We start from the raw sequence: 20,638 nt of genomic DNA, 5'->3' as shown, positions 1-20,638 counted from the left end.
ACCAGTCCTGCTGGGAGGTAACTGTGTCTGCCGGGCTGAGCCAGCAGCACACCCAGAGCTGGTCCCAGGGCCAGGAATCACTGCGGCCCCTTGGGTGGTGGTGCAATCAGCCAGGCCAGTGCTGGCTGGGCTCTCTCAAGACGCACTTACCTGGAGGGGCCAAGGCAAGCCCTCCACCCTCACCCCCACCCCAATTGGTGAGACTGGCCAGGCTTCTGCACCAGTCCCAGGCAGCTCAGCTCTGGGGAGACAGGTGGGGGAAGCAGAGATGGAGGTGCACTGTGGTCCAGCCAGGGAGCAGAGAGGAGCAGGGCAGTGGGGCCACGGGGTGGAGAGGATCCTTCGGCCTGAGGCACAAGTGATGGGCGGTGAGGAGCTAGTGGGCTGGCGGAATCTCAGGATGCAGTGCAAGCGGAGCAGGCCGGGGCCCCTTCTAAGCACGGGCCCGGCTCCATGGAGCCGCTGACGGCATTGTAAACCCAGCACTGGTTTTTGAGCTAAAGACTACACTGACTTTCAGAAGAGGACTTACTGTCCCAATTTAGAAAAAAAGAAAAGATTACAAGAGTAACTTTCCATAATCTTTTTGAACTCTAGAACTCTGTTAAACATGAAGCTGCTATTTTCTCTTTCTGTCATGAGATTCTGGTTACTGAGAGGAGAAAAGGAAAGACTGGAGGTGAGAGCGCTCTGGAAGACCTGCCTGGCAAAGAACGGTGTCCTATTTATCTTAAAATTTTCATAAAATTAGCCATACTGTATCAGACAACTAGCCTATTAAGTTGGTACCCTGCTTCTGGAACGGAAGCAGAACACAACCAAGTTGTACTCTCAAAACAATATTTGCTTGGCCAATTGTGCAGTACTCTAAAAGGTTGCTGGCGGGGGGGATTTCCTTAAAAACACTGGAGTAATTCAGATTATATTCTTTAAGTGTGTGTAAGAAAGAGGGGTGGGGGGAGGGGACTGAAGAAACCTGAAATGGTACAGTAGTACTTATACATCAATGAGACTTAGTGACGGATTACAGCTGCGGCTTAACAGTTCTTAGGGCTTTTGGACATGCTTGAAAGCAGCAGCAACATTGAACAGGTTTGAAGCAACCTGGCCTAAGAGATGAATTTGGGAGGATGTGTGTAAGATTTGAAGAGATCCATGTAAGAAATCAGTGTGAAGATATCAAAGAAATACAAAGCATTTCCCTTTCTTTTCTTCACTGTAGATATGCCATTTATAGTTGGAGAAGAAAAATGCCATAACCATCTCTTTAGAAATTTATCTGCAGCACCAGTGCTATGCAGAGAGATTAACATTCATGAGGAACGGTTAATCTCTCCTACACATATTGGACAAACCCAGACTCGGGGGATCTCCTCTTGATAAATTCATTCCTCTTACCGCAGTTATCTTTTCCTATGAGGCTTTAATTAAAAAAAAAAGTGCAGTTGCACTATATTTTTTTCTAATTGCCAAAAATAGGCTGAAGAGTATTCCAAATGAAATTTAATGCAAGACTGAAAGTAATATCAAGGTTTACATTTTAATTGCACAGAAGATAGGAAATTCCAAGTTATAATTCTCACAGCAGCAGTTGCCTCTTTGCATGTACCAGGGAATGTGGAGTTAAGATAGGTCTGGGGAGCGGGAAGGAGAGGGAGATATGAGAAGAGTGGGACAGAGATTTTGGGGTGGGAAGATGGGGGCAGAAGGGTTTCTAACCATTAAAGCACATTTTCCTTCGGAACCTGGAACTGAATCCAGGATTCCTGAGTCTCTGCATTCTTTGCTAGTGGTTTTTCACAATTATTTGCTGATAGCAAAGTGGGCGTCTAATCCCCCCTTAAGTGCCTGATTCATATAGAGGACAACCACCTACTACTGCTACTAGTTATTCCATTAGCTCAAGTGTCAGACATCTGTGATGTCTATCTAAAGGTCCAAAGCCTGCTCATGACCCATGCTGGGAGTTAATATGAATATCCAAGTTCCACATGATGGAATTTCTGTTGGATTTGTTTGTTTTTACTTAAAAACTTAGCAAATTACATAAAGAACATTAAGGTTGCAGAGTCAAGCACCCAAAAGTTAGGAAATGCCAAATCTAAGGTTGCCTATGTAACCTTAATTTGATCCCTATGATTCAGTAATAGAGATGTTGTTTTAACTCTGTACTTGGCGCTGGTACGACTGCTTCTGGAATACTGTGTCCAGCTCTTGATGTCCACAATTCAAGAAGGATGTTGATAAAATTAGAAAGTGTTCACAGAAGAGCCACAAGAATGATTAAAGGATTAGACAGCATGCCTTATAGCGATAGGCTCAGAGAGCTCAATCTCTTTAGTTTAACAAGGAGAATTTTTCATATTGGACTCTTCAATCTAGCGGAGAAAGATATAACATGATCCAAGAGCTAGAAGTTAAAGCTAGACAAATTCAGACTCGAAATAAGGCATAAATTTGTTTAACCGTGAGGATGATAAATCATTGGACCAATTAACCCAGGTTTTTGGTGGATTCTCCATCACTGGCCATTTTTAAACCAAGAATGGGGGGGAGAGATAGCTCAGTTGTTTGAGCATTGGCCTGCTAAACCCAGGGTTGTGAGTTCAATCCTTGAGGGGGCCATTGAGGGATCTGGGGCAACAAGAAGGAATAGTATTTGGTCATACTGTGAAGGCAGGGGACTGGACTCAATGACCTTTCAAGGTCCCTTCCAGTTCTATGAGATAGGTATATCTCCATATTAAATGGATGTTTTTCTAAAAGTTATGCTATAGGAATTTTTTTCAGGAAAGTGCTATGGCCTGTTCTATACAAGTGGTCATATTAGATGATCACAACAGGCCCTACTGGTCTTGGAATATATTAATCAACATGATCAACCACTATTTTTTCAGCCTGACGCAAATGCCTGACATGCATTTTCAACCAGAACAGAATTTGGGAAAGTTTTAAGCAACTGAAAACAGGGTCTCAATGGATAATTTCAGGCAACCTTAATAATAGGCAGCACTAGTAGTGCTGCCTATAATGCTGTCTGCCTTCCACCCCCACAGCTTTTAGGATTTTTTTTTTAAGTCATTCAGTACAGATTTATTCCTTGTATTCTTTCTGAATTTACATTTTGTTTCCAGAGAATGGAAATGAAAATAAGAAAGCTAAGATACTCTCTTCACCAATTAGCCAGGATTTTAATGTAAACACTGCATCCTTCGGTAGGGGCCAATAGCTCCTTCCATTGACATCCAAAGGCTGTTTATGCTCCTGCCACTTTCTGTGTAGACAATCGCATTACATAAACATCTCTTAAAAATCAACTATTATCACAGTCATCTGAAAACCATGGGTACACTTAAAAGTTCCACATATGAGTGCTGGGTGCCAAAACTGGAGAGCTAATTTGTTGTTCTGAAATTAGTGTACTAACTTCAGATAGCTATCAGTGCACCTGTTCATCTATCTTGCCAAACAGCCGGATTCTAGTGATTTGGGGGGCAGGGGGGAATCATCACAGCAAGATAGTTCCTCTAATAGCCATCATGATTCACATTTGTAATATTTCAGATAATCAACAGTATTATCTTTATGTATAGTTGCTAAAAAGTTATTTCTTTTTTAGTTTAAAAAATAACTAAAAACAAAACTTTAATGTAAAAGAGTAATAGATTATACAGGTTTCTGGTTTGGAATAAATTCCTCCAAAACTTCATGGTTATTATTACTGGTGTATAACTAACGATCTAGTAAATTTCATTAGCACTTTTATTAACAGGATTATAATTTTATTTTTGCCAAAAGGCAAAATTAGAACCAGACACAAGAGGCTGAAGAGACCTTTGGTAAGGAGGGTGGACTGCAGAATCTTTTAGGATTATTCTCAATTATTTTATCTTCTTTCATTTTATTCTCTCCTGCATTTGTTTTCAAATAGATCGGAGAGTCTCCTCATTGCTGGGGGAGGATTTATTTTCTGGGTGCACTGAATTTTCAAAAACTGTCCAAGGAATAATTCTCTAGAATCTTCTATATTTGAGATATTAATGATCAGCATATTTAGAATATTGTCTAAGCATCAGCTCTTCTCCTCCCAATAAATGCTCACTTGGGTTATTGTAGCAAACCTCCCCCAGTGAGGAAAGAAACAAGGGAATTATAACCAGAATGACTATTTAAGCACAACTCACTCCCATTGGAGATTTCTCTTCCCTTTTAGCCAGTGGTTCGTTCTCTCTCTCTTTTTTTTTTAAATGGGGTTCCGTACTCAAGGAGGAAATGGAGGGTAAGAACAACCCCTGGACTTGTTTGCAACCTCTTGCCCCACCCCAAGTTAATAAAATGACAGGCTATTTCTGCAATTCTACTAGTACCTTAATTGTAATATCTCTACAAAACATTCTGTAATTTGTTAGACTGGGTTTTCAGATGTTTTTGTTTGTTTTTTCTTTTGTTCACTTGACCAAAGAAAGAGGACTTGGGGAATAGTTAAACCTCATCTGAATTTATCAAGCATCAGTTTGGAGAATCATTGGTACTCCCACACTCTTGAAGCAGTATGTGCTGTGCCTCTCAAGGTAAGAACACTGCAGCTAATTCAAAGTCAACACATTATCAACTTCCAATTTAGTCCTATGTGCACAACAATTTTTAGAACTGAATGGTGTGATTGTGGGGGCTGAAGATCTGATATTGTCTCAGTTTCATTTTCTCCTGAACCTTGTATTAGGCTTAGGCTCCTTAAACCTTTGCAAAGATACTAACCAACTATCCAATACTGAGCATCACCCTGCCTAGATGCCCACAGCAGTACTCTGAATCCTCAAGAATTTTTCTAAAGACAATGAATTTCAATCCTAAAAGACAAGTCTAAATGCTTCACACATGATAGAATGTTCTCAAATTATCATTTCTGAGGCAATAGACACACCTTGAGAAATTCCTTATGAATTCCAATTAAGGCATATACGATCAACATTTGTAGTCTATGTCTCAAAGTTTAGTACCAAAGGGATTAATTTATGAGAAAACAAGATACACCCAGTATAGGAATCACTTAGCTTTTTAGATTATCTCTTTTCAGAAATCAATATTTACAGTTGTTACCAATTTGCCTCAACCAATTTAACTAACTGATGCACATTTTCAGTTTCCAAAAATAATTTAAACTGTATCAAATATAAGTTTGTATCAAATACAAATAAAGGAGTCATTCACCAAACTCCCTCCCACTGACAGTAGTAAAATCCAATCAATCCACTTGATGAAATTTCAATGTGATATATGCCATCATGGCAGAGGGGCATTGCTGGCACATGTACATTGGTCAAACTGGACAGTCTCCACGTAAAAGAATAAATGGACACAAATCAGATGTCAAGAATTATAACATTCATAAACCAGTCGGAGAACACTTCAATCTCTCTGGTCACTCGATTACAGACCTAAAGGTAGCAATATCACAACAAAAAGACTTCAAAAACAGACTCCAATGAGAGACTGCTGAATTGGAATTAATTTGCAAACTAGATACAATTAACTTAGGCTTGAATAGACACTGGGAGTGGATGGGTCATTACACAAAGTAAAACTATTTCCCCATGTTTATTCCTCCCCCCCCCCCTCCCCCCCACGGTTCCTCAGACGTTCTTGTCAACTGCTGGAAATGGCCCATCTTGATTATCACTACAAAAGATTTTCTCCCCCCCCTCCTGCTGGTATTAGCTCATCTTAAGTGATCGCTCTCCTTACAGTGTGTATAACACCCATTGTTTCATGTTCTCTATGTATATAAATCTCCCACCTGTATTTTCCACTGAATGCATCCAATGAAGTGAGCTGTAGCTCACAAAAGCTTATGCTCAAATAAATTTGTTAGTCTCTAAGGTGCCACAAGTACTCCTTTTCTTTTTACTTGTTGGACCGTATCCCAAAGGAGACTTTCCCTGGGATAACCTGTAACTTACTTTCAGTATGTTTGTGCAAACACAGGGCTAAGGAAAGAAGGTAGATTAACATTTCTGGAGACAGTATATCTACAGAGCAAGTACAGAACAAGCTGTAGCGATGCAGCATTCCACACACTGACCTACTAACACGCCTCGGCCTTTATCTGAAGAGACCTCCTCCTTGACAGACACATCAGTGTCTATATCCGTTCAAAGTCTCTTTGCTAAAGTGGTCAACAAGGGGACCAATTAGCATCAAATATGATGGTGATTTTTCTGATATGGATTCTTGTCTAGAGGGAACTGGATTGAGACCAAACTCATTTCACGAAAAACAAACCTACAATTGCCAGGTGGTAACTTTTTTATTGAAATATTCATGCTTTCCCAGTAATTTTCGTATAGGAATCCTAATGGTTAAACAGCCTTAACATTCTTAAATCTCTTGACTCTTTATTCAAGTCACACAGATATGTTGCACACTTTCAGAAATAAGTATAATAGTCTAATTACACCATTTGGGAAGTATTTGGAACTGGGTATTTTTCATAGGAGAAGATGATAAAAAGAAGGCTTGGCAACGGAGGATTTGCTGTGTTTGATGGTTGTAGGGGTGGTGGGAAGGGAAGTGGGAGTCATGGGAGCCACTGGAAGAGTTAAATAGTTGGTGATAGGAGGTTAGATTCAGACAAACACTCCATTGCGGAGAATATACATTTCTGTGTCATATATTCATCCAAAGTACCTCATCACTTCTTGGAATAAAAGTACTCATCCTCAGTACTCTAAGGATTCAATAAATATATTTTCCTTTAAATTATATTATAATTAAAATAAAAATATTTCTCCTACTACCTTCAGCTCCAGCACTAAAATAGGCAAAGAAAGTTCACCTTTTCCCAAATATTGTAATAAAATTGAAGCAATACTACTTTAAAAAACCCTTAGACTCAATTGAACACAACATAACATTGAACAGTCACGTCAATCCTTTACTTCTGTAACTAGTACTACCTCAAGAGGGCTTTTTGTGGAATACCAGAATATTTTTATTGTTCATTTACACAATAATTATGACAACTTCACAGGAGAAGAACATAAGAATGGCCATACTGGGTCAGACCAAAGGTCCATCTAGCCCAGTATCCTGTCTTCTGACAGTGGCCAATGCCAGGTGCCCCAGAGGGAATGAACAGAACAGATAATCATCAAGTGATCCATCCCCTGTTGCTCATTCGCAGCTTCTGGCAAACAGAGGCTAGGGACACCATCCCTGCCCAGCCTGACTAATAGCCTTTGATGGACCTATCCTCCATGCATCTATCTAGGTTGTTTTTTTTTAAACCCTGTTATAGTCTTGACCTTCACAACATCCTCTAGCAAAGAGTTCCACAGATTGACTGTGTGTTGTATGAAGAAATACTTCCTTTTGTTTGTTTTAAACCAGCTGCCTATTAATTTCATTTGGTGACCCCTAGTTCTTGTGTTATGAAAAGCAGTAAACACTTCCTTATTTACTTTCTCCACACCAGTCATGATTTTATAGACCTCATATCTCCCCTTAGTCATCTCTTTTCCAAGCTGAAAAGTCCCAGTCATATTAATCTCTCCTCATATGGCAGCCGTTCTATACCCCAAATAATTTTTTTTGCCCTTTTCTGAACCTTTTCCAATTCCAATATAAAAGGGGCAGTCCCTTATTTTTCAGCTACACAGTATAGTAATCAATTTACCTGTCTGAATTCCATCCTCTCATAAGTTTCCACAGTCCACTCCAAATAATTTTTTTTAAAGAAAGCGTCATAGCTTTTTCCTGAGCTTTTCATAAACAGATCTCAGACTTTATTTTTCTACTATAAAAAACAAAACAACTGTCCCAGCAACTGTCTTAAATTTCAGCACATTATGTACTCAGTTTTTGATTTTGAAAAAATGTCTTCAGTGATATCACTGGCAAAAAACTGAAAAACAAACTCTTAAAAAACAGTCTGCTCAAACGTCTTCTGGTATTTTCCCCAACAACATAAATTTAAACTCTGGCATCTGTTTTCTAGATCTTTGTATTTTATGAAAATTAGAAACTCCTTCATTTATAACTCCCAGTCCTTGTTTATATAATGCACTATTCTCTTCAGTTACACTAACTTCTCAGCATGAATAAGTTTCATGTTCATTTCTTAAGACATTCTGACTGAAGTGAGGATGCAGCCTACCTGTAATTCATATAGATTTTGCTTCTCTTCAGCCTGTGCTTACATTCTGCTCTAGGCCTTTCTTCTTTTAGGTTACCCAAAATGCCACAGCCAACAGAAAGTTAATAAAAAATATTTTGGGAGTGACATGCTTGGGTCACCTGGCATTTTCCTGCCTTTTCTCCTATTTACTCTCCGCCCACTTTGGTTCTAGCTTGCAGCAATGCTCCTGTCAGCCAAGCTTGGCTGGATAGAACTCCCCTTCTGCCACATCAGTGAATGCTCACTAATGCTCAGAGCAGCAGTGAAAGGGAGGAATACAGCATAAAAGCATTATGAGGAGCTGAGACCTGAATTCTGGTATATCAACACAACATGGTGTTATTACACTGCTCAGCCAGAATTAGAAAATGTAATACAGCTATATACTGCAGAGTTCCAAGAATGCCTAAGGGAAATAATTCTCCCCACAACCAGACCTGCTGTATGACCACGCATCCCACACTGCCCCTGTACCCGTCCCAAATGGGGAGTACAATGCTGGAGAAAGAAGGGCTTGTGGATCCAGCAAGTTGCAAACCCACTGATCTGATGTTAATACTCTGATGCCACTGTGTGGCGAGGTACACAGAAATCCCCTGTGGAATACAGCTCTCTGGCATGTAGGGAAGGCAGATCACCACATAGCCCCCCTGCATCCCATCCCCCAATGCCGCACAGTGAAACCACACTAGTTCTGCTGTGGACCCTCCATATCTGCTGAAGGGGGACAGGGGTTTACCAATAACACAACAGTGACCAGTAAATTGATTACTATATTTCTATAGTAATACAGAAATACAATTTTATCTGTAGAATAAACACAAGCCAATGACAAACTTGTGTCTCCTTCTATAAAACACAATCAGTTTTCTTCCAACTGCAACTGTTCTGAAACTGAGCCCTTCAATCAAAACTTGTGTTAGGATTTCATCATACTGCAACCTCAAGATTCAAACGCTGCAAAAAAGGCAACCATTACAATTTAAAGGGCTATTCTATGGTTCTATATGATATTAAAAATGAACTGGTGATCTTAAATCTCTGCCAAAGCCTTTGAAAAGGCATTCTAAAGTAATGTATGTAAAAGGTGATAAAAATACCATTTTCTGACCCACAAAATCCACCATGTGGGAAACTTGTAGGTTTCATAATTTATTTTTGTACTTTCATAACTGTCATTGGAGAAAGAAAAGTCAACTATGGCATCAAAAGAGGAACAGAGGAAGAGGTCATAATTTGTATCAGATAGAAGACTCCTATATACACAGCCTCACAGTTTTACTGTAGCTTAACATACTTAATTGTAATTGTTTGTGTCTTTTCTGTTCTTACAAGAGTGTAGCTTTCGCTGAAAACTGACTATTGAAGTTGCATTGTGGGGTTTCATGTATGTTTCCCAAGGAATTCTGTTTCAAATTAACAGTGTTGGGAGGTTGTTTTTTTGTTGTTCTTTTTTTGCTTTAGTAAAAAGATTTTTGATTCAGCAATTCTGCAAGGGTTTTGACAGCCAAGTAGCATATCTTTTGGTTATGACATTTGCAATTATAAAAACTCTGCAATTAGGACTTAGTAAATAATTGTGTTGATGTAAGAGCCATATCAGAATCTAGCTCACTCTTCCATAGTTGTGTTGGCTCTGCATGAATAAAAAATAATAAAAGTTTAACTGTTGTCATTGATGTGCAACCTTCCATGGACTCTGTCTTCCTATGTGCTGCCTAACACAAATCAGTACAGCCCTGTGCGGATACAAAATTTGTATCCGCATCCAAACTGCGATCCACAAACGTGGTTCATGAATATAAAACGACTATCTGCAGATTTGCGGGGCTCTACAAATCAGTCCCTGTTCCTAGTTGGGGTCCTTCGGCAGACAATATAAACAAACATATCAATGTCATAATTAGATGTGACCCAACATAAGGTATGTTGCCTAAGAAGGTGCAGAATTTAAGAGTTTAAGAAGTATTGCATGCCTGTGTCACTTTTCTTCCCATAAACACTTTTAGAAGTATATACCAGTAAGTATTTTTTTATGCACTAGGGAACCTTCCATCATATATGGAGAAAAGGCCAGTAACAAATCACAGCAGTAAGCTATCATTCTTCATGCCCACCACTGTGGTCAGCAACTTCTGACTGAAGAATTCCTCAGACCCTTTTCTAGAGAGGGTCAATACATTTGTGAGAGTTAAAATATTATTTCAGAGTGATTACTGCTGAGATGGGAGTTTGTCCTCCACAAGCTGAGCAGCATTCTGCCTCCACACAGTACGTACACACTTGGAAGAAAAGCGAAGGGACAATGACAGACCTTCTGTGTTACCTATTTGTCTTTCCAGGTCTGCTGCTTCATCTGGTGTTGCACGTGGGAGGACTCCAGGATCACTGAAACTAGTACGCAGCAAGGTCCCCGTCACGAAAAAGAACAGAATCCCACCTATTGCAGGAATAGCAGGTGTAATCTTCTCTGACAAATATGGACAACTACCAGGGAGAAAGGAAAAAGAAATAATTGTTATACTAATGTCAAATAGTGCAATACATGTTCTCAGAAACTATTAAGTCACTTGCCATTAAAGATCTATCCAGGTTAAGAATTTATATTCTATTAAGTCTATATTGCTTTGCAGTGGAATGCTACCCATACTTTTAATAAAGCTGAAAGATGGCTTTAAAAAGCCACACCTATCACTATTACCTAGTACTAGTTTAATATAAAAGATTCAAAGAGCATAACAACCACCGCATTGTTAAGTAATATTCCCTCTAGTATAAGAAAAACACAGGTTTTGTTGCAGACTATTATTAGTTCTTATACTGTATCTTAGCATAAACTTTGTTTTACAGTTTGATGACAATCAGCTGCGAGGACAAAACTGAGAAAATTTTACACATAAAACAATGGGAAATTTTTTAAAAGTGAGGCGGTAACACATGGTAAGAAATTCAATGAATTCTATAACATGAATTATACTCCACTGTTAGAGGAAATGCACAAGGACGTACATAAATGGCACATGCTTCCTTTATCCCCCTGGGGAGGTATCAGTGTTATGAAAATAGAATGTGGTGCCTCAAACTTTTGTTTCTCTCTCATTCCATTCTTTGTAATTTATTCTGTAAGCTTGTTTATTTGCTTTAAAAACAAAAGGAGTGCAATAATAGTGCAACACATATGGAAATGAACAACCAAGGTGGTCCACGGCAATGACAGCCCTTTTTCAGAACAGTAGAGTGTTTATTGTTACCAGATTTAAAAAATGATTACTGGGCTGCAAGGCTATAAAGCACACAATTTTTTTTTTTAAATTATTCCACTCAAAAAAAATCATCATAGATGGAAGCACTGGAACCTAATTTAACTCACAATCATGGCTGTAAGTGAAAAGAGAGAAACCATTATCAGTTGTACTTAGATACTGTACAGTATAAAACTCTGGCTAATCTCAGAATAACACTAGGTATGGATCATTCTGGTATATGCATGGATTTATATAAGCCAAGAAGTCTGTGTTATAGAACAGGGATAGTCAAAATCCCAGCCCATTTGATGTATTTATATTCACAATCTAAGCTTTAGTTTAAACCAACAACAAACTGAAAAGTATATATTTCTAGCCCAGGTCCTGGTTGACAATATAACCTTCCAGATCTGAACCAAGTGTAACCAACATTGCCTTCCCTAGTCTACAGATGATCGGAAACAATGACTAAGGGTAGGTCTGCAATGCAATCGGGAAATGCAGTGTAAGCATACCAGAACTAGCTCTGATTGAGCTAGCTTGATAAAAATAGCAGAGTAGCCACAGTGTCATGGGCTTTCCAGCTAGCTTGATCAAAAGTTAACTTGGATATGCTTACATGTGCTGCAACCGACCCCCAGCCCCCAATTAACCTCACTGGGATACTAACTACCAGGCTAAACAATGACAACATTAAATATTTCCATGGCTGATCATTTTAGCAGAGGGAATAGGGAAACAGTAGAAATAATTAAAAGTTCAGTTACTGTATAAAGACCATATTTTACCCTGTGAAAAGCTCCTGTTGACACTGGTGAGAGTTCAGCTGTGGATGGACAACAATATATAGTCCTACATTTTTACTCTAGCCCCATGGCACATAATTCTATTAACAATGGAATATGGCCCCTTGAAACACAGAATTGGACACTGCTGTTATAGTAGCATGTTGGGGAAGGAAAGTTAAAGTACAGACAAAAAAATGGACTTGGTTGAAAGAATAGTCCTAAAAGATCTAATACAATTTAAATAACTGCAGATGTACTTCACAAAGTTTAAGAAATCAATTCTTAACTTGTTTAATATATCAGAAAAGCAAGTCAAAACCAAAAACCTACAAGAATCTTTTATACAAATCTGAAACTATTATAGTGGTCAATGTATGTCTTGTACATGCAGAACTATTAAAAATCAACCCACTGCATTGGACGCTGAAGCAACAGTGCAAGTCAGCTCTAAGGATACATTTTGAAGTGGATTATTGGGAACATAAGACCTTACTAATACAATAATAATCAATATTAAATAAAGCACCATACATTATTTTTGGTTGCATTATTCATATTAGACTCCAAACAAATGGGAACTATAAGTCTGTGGATCACATAAGTGCTGGAAGGTAACTTGAGATATACTTGTGAAATTGTAATAAGCTATAAAAATTTACGGCAAATGCCAAAGCAGCACTGCTGACAATGTTTAGATACATTCTTCATCTAGAATCACCATTCATTGTAGGAATGATACTGTAAGCATCCACTTTTAATGGTCACCATAACCATAAAATATGTAATCATTTGCTATGTGCTAAGATTAGCATCCCATGATATTGATGAAAAAAATCCAACTTTCCACATCAAAAGATTAAAAGACCAAGGAGGCAATACACTGTACGACAAATGAGAAAATTAACAAAAATATTAAAATCTCTTCATAAATATCTAGCTGAAACACAATCAAACTCTGAAGAAAATCAGACCCATCAAAATTTGAAGATATTGTTTCACTCCTTAAAGAGAAAGGGCTTGTCTAAACTTAAAACTAGGGCTGTCGAACGATTAAAAAAAAATAATCGCAATTAATCATGTGATTAAAAACAGGCATAATTAATCACAATTTTAATTAATAGAATATTGGTTAAACAACAGAATACCAATTTAAATTTATTTTAAATATTTGATGCTTTTCTACATTTTCAAATATACTGATTTCAATTACAACATAGAACACAAAGTATACAGTGCTCATTTTATTTTTTATTACAAATATTTGCACTGTAAAAAAGAAAAGAAATAGTATTTTTCAATTCACCTCATACAAGTACTGTAATGCAATCTCTTTATCGTGAAAGTACATCTTGCAAAAGTAGAATTTTTTTTTTTTTTTACTTGGGAGAAATTAATTTGTTAATACTTGTAAGACATTCTGAAGATTCAAAGCACTACAAAAATGCTACTTAGTAACAACATGGAACATGGAACCAACTGCTCTGATGTTCTATGAAAGGAACAACATCAATTTAAAAAATCATTTCCACCTGAGAATTTGATCCCTATTAGTTCAATTAACATGATCTCCTGTATAAGACAAGTCATAGAATTTTACCCATTTACCCGCATACTAAGCCCAATAACATGTCTGACTATGGCATATCTTCCAGGAAGCCCAAGTAATTCCTCAAAATTACTGTAAATGAATTTTCATGTTTTTCCCCACTGTGTTTACTGCCTGCACTTGACAGAACTTGGTGGAGTCAGTTTCACTTCCTGTCTCATTTTGTAGCTGTGCCAGACAGGGCAACTTCCTCCAATATGTCTGGGAGACCATATCATATTAAGGGCATGAATGGTTTATACATCACTGCAGGCCAGGGATTGTGTGCACTCCACAGGGTTAACACAGCAGCTCCAGGAAGTGAAAATAGTAAGGGATTATTAAGGCAAATTATTCAGGTTATAACACCTCCACAGAGGACCAACTCCTAGGAAAGCTCACATATTCTGGTTCAAACTGGATTCTCCAGAGACCAGAAAAACAGCCCAAGCTTAAACTTACTTAAGGATTTTGTTCTGATTCCTGAAGACTAAAAACTGATATCAACTTGTAACCACAAGGAAAACACAATCATGGGTTTGAAGGACTGACACCGTCACGTGAGGGTGACGACTGGTCAGCTTTTTAGCATGCATGTAGGTTCTTTTATTATTTTTATATGCTCTCTCTAAAATGTTCGCATCTTCAGAATAGATGTGTTTGCTTAGAAGGAGCTGTCTGGTAACTTGTAACTGCTAGCAATACACTGTCCATAGCCCTTGAACAGCCAAGCATAGGCAGTACTTTTTAGGCAGACTGGCTTGCTGGGGACAGCCTCAAAACCCCCAGTCATAAAGCAGTGAGACACTGACCTCCACCCAAGAGAGGTGACAGCTGGAAGCCAGAAACATTTAAGTGGGTGCCTTTGTAGGATCACAGAGAGGAAAAATACAGAGGCATTTACAGTGTAATTGTGACACTAGCATGATGATAATCACAGATCGCACACTACTTTAGAGGAAGAGTTCTTATGCATACTCTGCCCTAGGTTTTGTAAGAGGGTGTTGTTCTCCGCTAACAGAAGTGGCAAAGCTGACACTGAAGAAAAAGCAGGCAGACACACGCACAGAGAGGAAGAAAATAAAAGACCTATGTTTGTCTAGTATGATTATTTGCAGCCTGCCCAGGTGACAGTTTTAAATAGCAAAAGGATGAGGAAAAAAATCCCCACACAAACAAAAACTTTGTACTTTTTTTTTTTTTTTTTTTTTAAATATAAGGGAATTTTTAAAAGCCATTCTAGGACATACAATTTCAATGAGGTTTCGTAAAAAAATTATATATTTGAAATTAATCAATTTTTAAAAATTCAAAACTGATAATGACCCTTTAAATGCATTTGTTCTGCTATGCAAAGCTCAACATATATTAAAAACAGTTTAGTTGTTTTTAGAACTGGTCAAATATTACCAAACATTTCCACAGTCGTTCAAATTTTTGAATCCACTTTGCTTTAGCTTCACTTGCATTCCATGGTGTGTTCACTTTCCTCTGACATTTTGGCTAGAGCTGTACTAGTAAGTGATTTTTTATATTTTTGGTAGTTGTGAGGAAAAAAAATTGGTTTCCAGTCAACCTGAAACCAAGATTTTTTGGAATGTTCAGTGAATTAAAAAGTCAGAAAAGTCTCATTTTGGGTCAAACTCGTTTAATTCAACCTAGAAATCACAATTTTGGGCATTTTAACCAATTTTTAAAATAAAAGCAAAGGGAATTTGCAAATGAGGGGCTTGATCACAAAACAGGAAAGAAAGGAGATGTTGGCAGTATGCACTCCCCCCTCCCACACTCAATAGCCCAGTGATTAGGGCATTCACCTGGGACATGGGAGGGAGACAAGGTTTGAATCCTCCACTCTTGACTTGACCCCAGGTGAGTGCCCTAACCACTGGGCAATTGGATTAAGGGCACAATCACCATTACCATTTTGTGAATGATGCTTAAGTCCCCTTATCAATGTAGCCCGAAAAATTATTATGTTTAGTTTGAAAATGTCGAAATGGCTCATTTCAACATGTCCAAAAAATTTTTTTTGACCAAAACAATTCGACTAAATCAACATGAATTCACTAAATGTTTCAGACAACCCAAATCCGCATTTTTGGTGAAAGTTTCGGCCAAAAAATTTCACCCAGCTCCAATTCTGGCAAATGTGTTTCTTTGCAGATATAAGTTTGTGTTTACAGGCACATATTTTTAAAGTAAATATTGGAGAATATTCCCTGAAAGCAAATTTTGAGCTTTTAAAACAAAATATTCCCAACAGAATGGCAGTGGCAGTTCTTCCTAAAAAAAATAAAATAAAAAAAGTCATTTATGTCATGACACTGACAGCATGGGAACCCAATGAAAGACAAATCTCCATCCTACAGCACTAGTATAGGAAGCATTAAAAAAAAATTTAAATTAATTTCCCTATAACACCTATTCGATGGCCTATGGGAAGCGAGCTGGTGGCCTCAGCCCATCTCCAGAAATCACAAAACAACTGTCACTGATTGGCAGCTTGGTGACAGAGAAGAAAGATTAATGGACCATACTTGGAAGTATCATTGATAGACTCCTCTCAACACTCTTACAGTTACATTAGCGGTCTTCAGTTTCAGAGATTGCACCATAGCTTGAATCTGTATCTCCTCAAACAAAAGAATCCAAACAGTAAGGGCAGAGTGAAATTTTACAGCTATATTTTTCCATAAAATAGTCTGCTTTTCTCACATCATTTTTAGAAGCTGTGTTTGAAGGTTAACATGAGTGTGGGAGGACAGGTCTGTCATTGCTGGATAAAAATAGAACACACTGGTGTTGGAGAGAGAATTATCAAGCACTGTCCCCTGAACTAAGTATACCTAAGGAACGATAAAATGTCTCTTCTTAACACCCAATAACCCTTTTAATTGCATAACCATGCTTGGACAAGGGTGCTGAGTTTTGGAGAAAAGTAAGGACATGTAAGAAGAGCAGTGAAGAAAGCACAGCAAGAACCCTACAGCCTTTGAGCTCTTTACCAGAAAAGGGATGAAGAAAGAAGCAGATTGCAAACCTTCGCCAGAAAGATCAAGGCATTTCTGAACAGATCTCACTGACAGTTGTTGTTATGGTCTGGTAGGGAGATGCAGCAAATGACAAATCCAATATTGACTCTGCAGGCTTAGCTGTGCAGCTATAAAACACAATAGACAAATAGAGCCACTTCCTAAAGACCAAACAACAAAGAAAGGCTTTCGTACCTCTGAGGGACTGGAGGAATCCGATCTTGATCTCCATCTGCTAATTGGAGGGTGGGGAATTTAAAAAAAAACCCCACAACTGAAGAATCTGGATTTTATGTAAGATGTATGACACAGAAATCAGAGGTGTAGCCTCACATCGAATCTTTTTTTTAAAGCCCATAAAAAAATACTGTGACCTACATACATGGTGCATCTGAAGTAGAATACTTTCTTACTCGCTTTTCATTCTTAAATTTCTGTTACGAAAGGAAGAAAAATATATTTTACAAAAGACAGTAATAGTTTAATAAATAGGGAGGAATTTAAACAGTGATAAAAATTATGAATTGTTCTCTTTGATCTACATTACCATCAGACTTATCTTTAGTTCCACAGATAGATGTTAAATATCTGCAACAGATGTATCTGCAACAGCTATAGGGGCAAAGTGTCGTGTAATAGTAAGAGAAGGAGACACACTCCTGTGTTCTACTTCTAGCTGTCACTGCTTCACTGTCTGAACGAGATATGTTGCTTAATCCAGTGGTTCTCAAACTTCTTGAACTCCAGGATCTCTTATTTCCCCCTCCCCCACATATCTGTAGACCTTGCTCCCACTTTTGTCACACACCATCCCCCCATCCATTCTCTAAAACCTGTTGTTTCCCAGGGCTAGATTGGCAGACAGTCCGTATCAGTCACTGCTTTGACATATCATTTCCTCTTCAAATAAATGTTTTTCACAGCATGAATTTTCATTCAGCTATGTTCTCCACCAAGCATTTATTTTAATTGATGGTGAATCTGATTTACCAAAAAAAAAAAATAATAATAATAAAAAAAAAAAAGGGAAAAACTGAGATGCAAAGAAAGAACATCCAAAGTTAGACCATGATTCTGCAACCAAATCCACTTGATTTCAGTGGAGCTTGACAACAATGGACAAAAGGTTTGCACTATCAGAGCCGACTTGCAGGATCACGGCCTAATATGGTAAGTGAGCAAGACAGTTATTTTCACTAATTTTATTTGAAAAAATATATATTTATATCATGGTAGCATACCAAGCCCCCAATCAGACATGGGACCCAATTGGTGCAGGGTTCTGTACAAACACAGAAACAAGATTGGATGTGGATATAACATACAAGCAAGTTAATATGGGAAAGTACTGGCACAACTTTATTACACGTACTGCAGGGTTTTTTTGGTTTGTAATTGGGGTTAGAAATAGGGAGGCTAGAACTAAGAAAAGGGAAGAAGAGGAAGAGGAACAGTCAGAGGTTGTCTTCTGTCTAGCCATCAGCAAGCTATATTTTGTAGGCATCATGGCATAGGGGGAGTCTTAAGGAGGGATTTGAAGGAGTATATGTTAGCAGCAGTTGAGATTTTGTCAGGGAATCTCCCTCCTCCCCCCGCATGCATAAAGAGAAGCACAGGAGCGTTTACAGGAGAAGCCGACTGGCAAAGTAAAGTACACCAATACAAAAAAATTTCACTTACACCAAAAATCACACCATATTCAGGTTGCTTCCAGTCCCTAGAGACCACCCCAGATCTTAAACCATAGACAACACATGTAGCCAATCCTGTAATAAACTATCTAAAGGTTTATTAATTAGGAAAAAGGAATAAGTTATTTACAGGATAAAGCAAGCAAACATACACACAAATGAGTTACCATCTAGATCCTAGAAGTGACACAGTTGTAGTGATCTGTCAATTCAAAGCGTCTTTCAGGGTGGACCCAGGAGGTAACCCCTGGGGATCTCTGGCTTCTGTTGTTTCTTTGGCTCTGAGAGAGTTCAAGCAGCAAAGAGATAAAATAGTTGATGTAAAGATTTTCCATTACCCAGCACTCAAAGCGATGGGATGAGGCCTTCTCCATGTACTTTTCCATGGGTGGAAGGGACAATTAACACAGTTTTTGTCTTTTAATGACTCACTTAAATGTTGACAGTCCTCCTGGATGAATTGGGAGGACGATTCCCTGCCTGGGTTCACAAACTCAGAGCAAATGTTTGCAAAGTTATAAAGCAAAATTTACACATGTTCTTATAGCATGGAATAGACATTATATCTGAAATTACAAGCATTTCATAGAGTCTTAACGCTAAATATCTTCTTAGAACACTAATACCTATTCTGAGCAAAACTAACAGAGCTGAATTAGTCTGGTCTCCAGCGATAAGTTTGTTAGTTCTTAGCTAATGCCTACAGACTTGGCAAGAGCTGGCATCTGGTCTGTCAGGATCACAGGCACAATGTAATATTTGTATGTGTACAACTAGCACTACAAAATTCCCAACAGCCCCCAAAAGTTCATGGTCAAAGCATAGTTGAGCACAGCACATTAATGTGGCTGGCCATTAGAGTGCTCTTTCAAGGCCTCCGTCAACTGTACAGCATCACGTTGACCTCTTGTAATGGCTCCTGAAGGTCCATAGACAGCTACTCCACCTCTGCCCTGGCAGCATCTTTGCCTCACAAATACCATGCAGGACACGGGATATTTTTCTCACTGAGATCCAATCTAGTAAGTAAACACCACCAGAGTCCCTTCAAGCAATGAAAGCACATTCAGTTGTCATTCTGCAGCTGCTGAGTCAATAGTTGAATCTTTCCCTGGTGTGTCAAGATGGCCAGCATACAGCTTGATAAACCAGAAGAGCAAGGAGTAGGCTGGGGCCCCCAGAATCACTGTTGGTATTTCAATATCGCCAATGGTAATCAGCTGGTCGGGAAACAATGTCCCTGATTGCAGCTTTCTGAACAGTCCTGTGTTCTTAAAGATGCAAATGTCATGCACATTCCCTGAGCAGCCCATACTGATGTCCGTGAAGTGACCTGGGTGATCCACTAATGCTTGCATAACCATAGAAAAGTAGCAGTTTTCTATTGGTGTACTCTGTGGCAAGGTAGCCCAGTGCCAAAATAGGGATGTGTGTGCTGCCTACTGTTCCACCGCAGATCAGAAACCCCACTGCTGCAGACCTATCCACTTCATCCTTCACATTGCCGAGAGTCACAGTTCTGCATAGCAGGAGATTATTAATGGCTTACAGATCTGTATGACAACAGCCCCTACTGCGGATTTTCCAACTACAAAATGATTTCCCACTGAACAGCACCAATTCAGCATTGCACGTTTCCACTATGACTGCCACTCAATTCTCCACTATCAATGCAGCTCTTATTCTGGTGTACCTGTTCTGGTGCAAAGTTCAACACACAGATCCAGGAACGTCGCATCCGAAAGTTTAGCAAGCCATTGCTTATTGTCCCAAACCTGCACTACAATGCAATCAAACTAGTCAATGCTCATTTCTCAGGCCAGAAGCAGGGCTCCACTGTCTAAAGCTGCTCAATGAACAGCACCAACAACCTTGCATTAGTTTTCATTATGATCCTCAACAAACTCTCCTTGACAATATTTTCATGTTCCCCATGTTATGGTTCTTCCTTAGGGTCTTTGAATGCCAGAGGATTGAGAGTCCTTTATTTGTAGAGCTCTGTAGGCGCCATGTTTCTGTCAGCACAGTGAAAAGTTCCACACAGGTTTGTGGTATTTTAAAAAGCAGGAAAAAAATTTGGGGATTTGTTTCACATCAAGAGATGGAGAAAGTTCTATG

At 38.7% G+C, this 20,638-nt stretch overlaps 1 protein-coding gene across 10 annotated transcripts in view; it reads right to left on the bottom strand.

The window, feature by feature from the left end:
• The window catches only part of ZDHHC14 (zinc finger DHHC-type palmitoyltransferase 14), a 154,099-nt gene that overhangs the window by 69,152 nt on the left and 64,309 nt on the right, over positions 1-20,638 (bottom strand). For 6 of the 10 annotated variants that reach the window (XM_027826088.3, XM_027826090.3, XM_037895051.2 and 3 more), the window contains exon 2: positions 10,491-10,663. In XM_027826088.3, the coding sequence (XP_027681889.2) occupies positions 10,491-10,663 (173 nt within the window). The remainder of the gene's footprint in view (positions 1-10,490; positions 10,664-20,638) is intronic. The other 4 variants (XM_027826089.3, XM_027826091.3, XM_043544255.1 and 1 more) reach the window with 1 other exon arrangement.

The sequence above is a fragment of the Chelonia mydas genome, chromosome 3, assembly GCF_015237465.2.
Source record: "Chelonia mydas isolate rCheMyd1 chromosome 3, rCheMyd1.pri.v2, whole genome shotgun sequence".
Lineage (NCBI taxonomy): Eukaryota > Metazoa > Chordata > Testudines > Cheloniidae > Chelonia > Chelonia mydas.
This window is presented reverse-complemented; position numbering and strand designations above follow the sequence as displayed.